The 9,179-nt window shown below is 46.6% G+C and overlaps 1 protein-coding gene across 5 annotated transcripts in view; it reads right to left on the bottom strand.

Moving 5' to 3' along the window:
* Window positions 1-2,564: 2,564 nt before the first annotated feature.
* Window positions 2,565-9,179, bottom strand: part of LOC144145482 (carboxypeptidase D-like) — a 114,342-nt gene continuing 107,727 nt past the window's right edge. For 4 of the 5 annotated variants that reach the window (XM_077677121.1, XM_077677120.1, XM_077677122.1 and 1 more), the window contains exon 10: window positions 2,565-3,446. In XM_077677121.1, coding sequence (XP_077533247.1) covers window positions 3,306-3,446 — 141 coding nt within the window. In that variant the 3' untranslated portion in view covers window positions 2,565-3,305. Of the gene's footprint in view, window positions 3,447-8,326; window positions 8,416-9,179 lie in introns of all 5 variants that reach the window. The other variant, XR_013317506.1, reaches the window with a different exon arrangement.

Raw genomic sequence — 9,179 nt, 5'->3', positions numbered from 1 at the left:
GAATCCCCCTGTCCACTTTGACTGAACCTTTACATAAATGGCTTGGCATGTGGGCCATGTGCATCCGTCGCGCACGAATGATGACGATTTACACATAGGCCAAGGTGTATTCTGCCCCGGTAAAGTACAGACAGACACGCTTCGTCTTTTCCGCGCCACCTTGCCGACAGAATCTTCCATAAACCTGCTTAAGTGGTTAGATGTGCTCCAGCGTCAACCGTTCTGAGGAGAATGTAATGCGGTGAATGTCCGTGCGTCCACGCAAATGACGGCAGTAAGTACCAATGGTTACGTTTAGTTTCACTGCCAATAACATGCCATGACGAGGGCGTCGACGACAATGACGAGGGTTGGGTTATCATAAATGCTTGTACAAGAAGAGAGGGGGTCATCTAACTAACAGCTTTCGCTGCAAAGTTCCCAGGCCCCATGGCTTAGCTCCTGTTTACAAGTGCGAGGGTTGTGTATTCTTGTTGCAGAAGTGTTGGTTACCTGCTGGAGTTCCATTTTACAATATGCATAGCTGTTTCTACCGAACTAGCTTCTCTTTCTCTCGCTGTCCCGGCCATGGGCCCAACGTGATGACATCTACATCTAGAAAATTAACATTTATTCGAGCAAACGGCACAGGCCAAGCCGCCACTCGTTGGCGTGGGATAACCTCAGGCCAGGCTCCCTTGGGCGTTGGCTGCAGCCCTTGCACGGGTGACCTCTGGTCAGCGCGGTGATAGCTGGTCAGCAGGCCCCTGACTTTTTTGTAGGCTCCCATTAACCCCAAATTGTTTCACAAGCTGTATTGGTATTTGATGTGGTCCTAGCTGCTGCCATAATTTTATGGAAATTTTCGTCTCTCTTTTTTCCAGTCCAAAGTTTCTTGCGCTAAGCATTTGACAAGTTGGTCTCTTGTGCCATTTAATGCTTTCGCTCAATGGGCCATTTAATGCTTTCGCATCCACAGATAGTAAAAAGTGCATGTTGGGCGGGTTCGGAGTTTTGTTCCCTTGACAAGGACTATGTGAAAATTTTGTTTTACCTGAGACGCGGGCCTCTTTGTGGCGTGAATCGTCTTTATGCCCGCACTGAAGCGTACAGGACGCAAGCCAACAACAGCGGCAAATTTTCGGATTTATTCGTGAAAGGTAAGCCGAGCTCAATAACTCTGCTTTATGAAATGGTTCTAGATTGAAATAAGTGTATTTTGTTGTGAACTAGATCTTTGAAATTAAAAAAAAGCACCATCCAGTTGCCAAAGAGCGTCCTTCTTACCTAGCTCCTCTTCCCTTTCTCCCCTGCGGTACTATCACCTGGCACATAGCCACCTTCGCATCGGCAAGCAGATGGGGCATTGAGCTGGAACGTACTTTGCTGTTCACCTAATTGGTAGTTCTGATATTAGCACGCATCCTCAAATTACTGCTGCAGGCCCCAATACACGTCTCTGTGTCGAAGTGCCACGAGGCATTCAGTAGAACCGCCTTCAGTCCGCTGAAGTCGAGGAGCTGCAGTTGTGCAGGGGATGCGTGCTAACTTCGCTCTCCGGAGGACCGTGGTTCGAATCTCACCCAGGCCCTAATTTGTCCAATTTTCTTCTTAACTAAATTACATTTTTACACCTGCTTCTCTGAGAATCTTGGCCTCAGTGCGAGCGTTATTTGGCGAAACTTACATGGTTAGGGTTCGTTAGATTTTTCACGTCTGCAAACAAAAGGTCACGTGTCTTTGAAGAACTAGGCGTTTCAAAACTAACGTTTCGGTGTGTGTCTCTGCGTGCGCTATTAGCACGCAGTGACCATCGAATACGCAGTCTGTTCAAAACATTGATTTGGACCTCAAGCCTATACGGCATTTTGGTGCACACTAGGAGTAGAGTAGTTGATAATAGAAACCATTTTTAAGATAAAGTTATTTACACCTTAAGCCTATCGGACGGATGTGCATTTAAAGTAAATTGTTATCAATAGGCCCCATTTTCAAGATGAAGAGTTTCAGGTTGACAGCCACGATTTCTCAAAGTTTAGCCTCTGTGCGACCTTGGTCGGCCGTGTCTGTAGTATGCGTTCGCACTACCCTCTCTTTATAAGCGTTCCAAACGCTTTCTCCGGATCCTCGGGGCAGCGGTCCCGTCGTGAAGACATGTTGCCGTTACCTATTTCGAATTTCACTTCTATTCTGTCGTCGTAGTGGGGACGCCTCGTATATACCGGACTCGAGCATCGCTGTCATCCGCCGTTAGAGTGGAATGGCTCATGATTTCCGCTGCGTGTTTCTAATTCTTTAACTGCCGTACATTTTTGGGAGCAATATTTTGTAGCAGTACCAAAATATACAAACCTTACCACCATGCATCTCATTGGTTCAGCCGTGGTATGCCGCTGCTTGCAGAAAAAGCTTGGTTGAGCTAGCTGCACTGGGCTACGGAAAGCATGCAATTAACCTGTTTCGGACGCTTGCATCCGTAGCCACGGAATAACCAGTTCAAGCGGCTGCAGTTTCTCAAAGCAAGAGCTTGTCGACCGGCGATCAGTAAACAAGCAGACACAACGCGAAAAAGAATCCCAACGCTGTCGAAGATAAGACCGTTGACTTTTTAATAGTAACATTGACTCGTTCATTTTTATAAAAACATCGCACACAAGACGTCCTGCTCTGCTCGCAAGCAATAAAAACTGCTCTGCCAAAGACGAAAATCAGTGACTGTGTACGAGAAAAATGGCGCGACTCTTTCGCGAGTGTAGATGCCACTTTAAAGGTCACGGCAGAGCCGCATGTGCAGTGTCAGCTCTCTGTGCATTTTCACACCATTGTTTTCTGCAAGGAGAGATAGTAGCCGTGAGGACTGAAGATGATAAGCAAAACAGACAACCCAAATGGTGATGCAGCTTTGTAGTGCATTGTTGACGCCAGGGCGTTTTCCTGGACGACACGCGTGCGTACATTGCGAAGCATGCGACACCATTTACGCGTACAAATCTTCGTTACACTCTACCCACAATGTATGCAGCCCCAAAAAAGAACTCTATGCATGTGTGGATACCCGCTTTTCGAAACAAATGAGTCATGACGATGACGTTGGTGTGACGCACCTCTGGATGTGGTAATGGAATGTCAGAGTCTTTGTGGTTTCTGCAAGCGGTGAGCAGCCCATCCAAGGCGAGAGACGTTGGTACACGTCCCGTGCGAAGGTACACCACACAGCACAAGAAACGCCTTCTTCGAGCACAGCTGGCGGAAGGCGCGGTGGGGGTCGTTCTTCGCTTGCCTGGTCGCGCCGAGCGTGCGTGCAGCTGAACTGGGCTACCGGCAGGCTAACCGAAATTCCCAAAGATGTTGCCGAAGCCAGACTTTAGGGAGCTCCACATCGAGGGCGCTCGTTGCAGCGACGATGGCGCCAGGAACAGTGTCAGTCCGGAAGATGACGGGTGCAGGAAGTCTTCGTGCGAGAAATCCTACCCAACGAAACAAAAACATTTGTCACGTTACGGTGCGACAGGGTGAAAACAAAAGTCAGTTATAACTCTTACAGCTGTTAAAGAGAGTACGGTTTTAAAATTCAGAGGCTGCAGCTCTTCGCCATCTTCATCTTTATGACTCTCTCTCTCTAGCGACCTCTCTATGTTTTCTTTGTCCAAGTTTATTGGCTCGCCAATTTTCCTTCACCATACCGCTAAAAAGCTATAGAGATAGATTCGGTGAAACTGAAGCTCTTTGTCTTGACAAATATTAATTGAAGGTTCAGCGCTCTTCCTAGTTTTCTGCGCTGTTTGCCAAGCTATTACCTTTTCATTATGTCATCTTTATGCACTTAGAATAAAAATGAACACATCAATCGAACAAAAAATGAAGTCACGAATTTTAAATCTTTTCGGCATACGTAATAAGAACTAAACGCCAGAATGGTGAAAGAAGGGGAACTAGATACGATTATTTTTATAAGCAGATGCTAGGCGTTATCCTAACAGCGCAATGTATTTTCCGCATTACATGCCCGACTCACAAATGATGAAGCAGCCAATGCATTTGTGGGTGTGCGAATTCACGAATTAAAAATAAGTGCAGCACAATTCGCTCCGCAATAATACCTGGACTAACACGGACAGAAAGCACGGTAAGATCAGCCTGGATGAACATCCTCTGTAGTCGCACGTCATGCTTCTAAGCACACGAAGCTCTGCCGTCGGCCCCAGAGAGGCATGTGGGGGAAAATACAGGCATATCAGCAGTGGTATTGAAAACGATCTGCGCTCACGCGTCAAAATCATAACGCTACGCCGTTCACGCGTGAACACAGTGGCAAGTCACTTTGATCAACATTACATGCATGTTTATGCCAAACACTTCACAGGCAGTCACGTCCGCAGCATTTACGTGCAGCCAGATGAATTTCCAGGTACATTTGAGAATCCAAGGCACATAAATTGTACACTGTAGACACTAGGGAAGAAACGGATTACAACAAAGACCGGATACTCGTACTGATCCGTGAGGCGTAGACATCTGTCGAGCTTTCCCCGGCCTGCCCGTGAACCGGCCAAAGCTTCTTTTTGCTTACGGGGCATACGGCACATGCTTTCCATTCCACATAAAAAATGTCACCGACGATTACTATGCATCCCGATGCGAAATTTAAATGCAGTTTTAATAAGTCTTTTGATTTTGAGGAATGTTGATGTAAATAATTTTATAGGGCCCTCTCGGCGGCGCCGTTTAGGTACGGCTTCGGCTGGGCGATCATTTTATTTCTAGCATCGGTAGCGCCAGAATCGCGCTCTTCTGAGCCAGCTGATTTAGCAGCAGTGCCAGACGAAGCACCGTCGCGAGTTGTGTAACTCACCCTCCCCCCCCCCCCCCCCCCCCAAAAAAAAAAGGGGGATGTGACTATTTTTATTATGATCAGGACAACTCTCAGTACGGCATCTCGCGCGTACAGTACTAGCGTGGTACGCGGTAATTTGAAAGGAGTGTGGTACGACTTCCTCACTAATCGGGGATTACGGGGAGTAGCGCATGGGTGATGCGTGGGCGCGTTTAACAGCAGTCGCCGCAAGCATGCCTGGAGCCATCTTATAGCAGGTCGCAGCTGTGGAGCACCTTTCGTACGGCAATACGCCTTTTCTTCATCTTCCCGCCATACTCTCCTGCCCCGATTTATTCCTTATGCTTCCACTGTATCTCCAACTTTTCTCCTCACGCTCTCTTCCCTGTCACCGTCACTCACTCCCCGCTGCGCTCAACGTTCGCTCTCGTTCATCGTTCCCTGTACTCCTCGTTCACTTGGTTACGCCGACGGCAACGTCGCCGCCGCTCAACGCTGGAACGGGCGCTTGAAGGGGTCACGAAAACAAGCAAAAAAGAAAAAAAAAAACCGTCTCGGGGGGGGGGGGGGGGGGGGGGGCACCTAAATCTTCTTACGTGCTTCGTAGGCGAAAACCTGGCGATACTTATTCACGTCCACCGCCAACTGGGCGGTTCAAGTTGTACTATCGTGGAAGGTACTTGTTATATACAGGACCTCCATTCGACGAAACAGTAACGCTATTTTACCGTATCACTATTTTACCATCCCAGCGCTATATTGACACCCACTCACACCCACGTTATTCTATCTTAATCAACTTTAGTTTCTACCTTATGTCAGCGTCTTCCCTACTTTAATCCTCCTTAAAGAGGCCATGAAGACAAAATACAAGTTTGTTTTATGCAAGAGATGTTCTTTATTGTTTTATAGTGCCTTCAGAAATTGTCCGGTAGCAAATGATGCTTTATTCTTTGAGGAATTAACCAATATAAGCAAAAATTTCAATTCTCCCACTGCATCCCATGTTTCGTTACATCAGCAATGACATATAAAGGACAGGTATCGAAAGCAAAAGTTATTATCTTGACCGAGGCTTCCGCTATCTGCAGGCCGCCCCGTTTGTTATTTTTGTAACAAAAGGGGCCTTTTGTTACGCTTGGTACGCTTTCATAGATGGCGCAGCGATACCGTTCAAGGACAACTTCTCACGCGCGTTTTTCGTCTGACCTCCCGTGTTTCTGTTACAATTGAAAGTTATCGTTTCCTGAAAACATGGTTGTAACTCGACAAACTGGGCCACATACATGGGATGATTAAAATAAATACGAACAACGGAGCGCACATCCTCCGACGTATGCTGAACGGTCTGACTGCAAAGGCAGTAAACTGCGCGCATGCGCCCTTCTTCGATAGCGCTTGAAAGTTAGGTCTGCTGTTGCGCGAAATTCTTGGTCGAGAAGCGACGCATAGCGATTTCTTTTGAAGCACCTTTTCCAGCGGCGTCGCCACTGAGCAGGGTGATTGTTGAACGGCATCATGCTAGCGGCGATCAGCGTGCTGCGCGTTTGGCTCCCGAATATACCAGATAACAAGGACTCCCATCCTTCTCAGTGGTGAGAGAGCGTAAAAACGAGCCTCAAAATAAATGGTGTCGATTCTTGATCAAGCATTTCCCATAACAGTAGACCGCACTCAAACGCTATCGAAGAAGTGCGCATGCGCGCAGTTTACCGACTTTGCAGCCAGACGGTGCAGCATGCGTCGGAGGCTGTGCGCTTTGTAGTTCGTATTTTTAATCCCCCCCCCCCCCCCCCCCAGTACAAAAGCAGAGCCCCTTGTGTTAGTTGGCCAATGTCGGGTCAGACAAACCCAGCGCACCTTACAGCTGTGTTAGGCACAGTCTGTCGCCATTGTGCAAGACGCTGTGCTTCTTTGTTAACGAGTTCGTTGGTAACTCGTTGTTTAACCACAATTTTTACTGTTATAAAGATTGTGCACTGAATTTGAGCGCGAATAGTTCATTCTACAAGCTTCTAATCCCTTTTTATTTGTGTTAGATCTTGTTGGCCTCAGCGAATCGAAACGAGCTGCCCAAAATACGTCATAAGTTCAGTGCGGGAAGCAGCTGGTGATTCGCATGCATATCCTGTTTTCCTTATTGTATAGCTTATTTGAATGAAGCTTACCTTAAGAATGGTGTCTCTGTTATCCTAAGGCCCTTATGTTATCCTAAGTAGACAATCTTTCGAATGAACCAAAATTGCATTTTATCTTCACGGTCCCTTTATTCTGTGCCTTAAACCATCCTAATTTTACTTCACTAATCATTTCTGCTAATCACTGCTCAACCATGAATCCATTTTAATTATCTTATTTTACCTTCATCGCACCCTAATTACCGTTTACTAATAATTTTTATGAGTCACTAATCAAGAATTAGTTATATTTTGTAAACTTTGATTATCTCTTATAGACGGCTGGCATGCATTGATTCTCTTCTAGCCTTCGTTGATCCACGTGATATTTTTAGTACCGATTTTGTAGCGTTGGTATCGGTTCCAAACTCGTTCTAAGTCACCTTTTAATGAGACAGTGAAAGCTTTCGTCCTAATACAACGCTATTCTCTACAAACTAGCCTCCGGTTACTCAACTCAATTCCACATGTATTTGACGGTAAAATATGAAATGTTGAAACTTTTTAATTTTCTCGCTACTCGATGCCAGCAGTTACACGATAGGGTGATTACTGCAAATGGAGCTATTAGTCTGAAGCTGTATGCCACCGTTCAAGTTATGCGAATAAGTTAAACAAAATGAACCCCTATAATCGCACAGTAATGTTGGCGGTCACTGTGGTCTGTGGCCACCAAGGCTCTCAAACAAGTTCCCTTAACGTCATAAGGACCCAACGAGAAAGTATTTTGTCAATCATCACTGCTTCATAGGTTGTCCTTCGTATCTTACTCAGTTATTTAAAGTTTGCCTTAAAATTCAAAAGCATGGCTCTTTGTATCTTGTACCTGGCCTCCATATACTAGAGAGAAATCTGTCGCTGAAGTCGCGAGCTATCATGGGCACCGTCATAGCGGCTGATATCGTTCCCCTCGTACCTGGCCTGGCTTGGAACTTATCTTGGGACTCCCGACGACAAATCAACAACATCACCGAGATTTTGTTTCTGATTCAGGTTGCAAGAAGCTGTTCGAGTTATAACTAACAAAAGAGTTTTTTATTAGTTATGCTTTCACAGTATTAATATAACATTAACTAGTGTTTTAAGAACAATAACTACGGGAAACACGAAACAGGAAAGAGGAAATAAAAAACGCGAAATTCTTGGTGAGCCATGCCAAGTAACGCTGAAACGCTTCTGCGGAACATACACGGTCATTGAAGCGCGGCTCTTGTAAACACTAGCGCCAGATTTCCCTCGAGTGTACATTAATACGAAACTATGCCTTAAGAGCTGCGTTCTAAAATGATATATCCTTTTAAGTAAGCCCTTTCAAAGTGAAAAAGACAAAACATACGAAAGTTGGCTGAGGTGGCTCCTCCCGGTAATCTCGAAAAGCAGTAGCAGACATCCGTGATGACGCAGTTAATCATACCACGAAGGCCCCTGCGCGAGGAGCGGCGCGGTGTGACAAAAGGGCGCATCCGGGCGCCATTAGGAGAAGGGGTGGGGAAGACAAGAGGGAGCAAGATATACCGCGGGCTGGGATTCAACATTCCTAGTCAGAAAGTAGGAGTCAAATAGGAGTCAAATAGGAGTCAAGTAGGAGTCAAATACGCCTCTCTAACGTCACATTATGGCCTCATCTCAGTTTTCGCTTTGTCATAACCTTCACTGGTAAGAATACAACCATACAAAATTGTTTACAGTTGTAACAATGGAGCAAACTTTTGGCTCGCGCTTCGCCTCTACTAGGTTAGTCTGGTTCGAATGGTTTTGTTACGGCTGTCTGTTTCGTGAAGTACTTCTCAAGCATCCCAATAGCCTCAGATGCAGTGTTGCTACACCTCGTCTTTCGTGTCAACATACCGGCACCGTGGCGGCATCAAAGTGCGTCAGCATGCTACGTAACCATCAGTCGTGCCCGCCGCGGTGGCCCAGTGGCTAAGGCGTTGCGATGCTGACCCCGAAGTCGCGGGCTCGATTCCCGGCCGCGGCGGCCGCTTTTCTGATGGAGGTGAAAAGCAGAAACGCCCGTGTGTACGAGATTTCGGCGCACGTTAGAGATCCCCAGAAGGTCAAAATTAATCCGGAGCCATCCACTACGGCGCGCCTCATCGTCTGCGTTGCGTCGGCGCGTTAAACCCTACAATCAATCAACCATCAGTCGTGAGGTGTCGGGAAGATTTCATGTGATATTTATAACCGCT

The sequence above is a fragment of the Haemaphysalis longicornis genome, unplaced genomic scaffold (genome assembly GCF_048455015.1).
Source record: "Haemaphysalis longicornis isolate Haplotype H1 unplaced genomic scaffold, Haemaphysalis longicornis Haplotype H1 scaffold_7, whole genome shotgun sequence".
NCBI classification, from domain to species: domain Eukaryota; kingdom Metazoa; phylum Arthropoda; class Arachnida; order Ixodida; family Ixodidae; genus Haemaphysalis; species Haemaphysalis longicornis.
The sequence above is the reverse complement of the archived record's forward strand: the minus strand, read 5'-3'. Positions and strand labels throughout refer to the sequence as shown.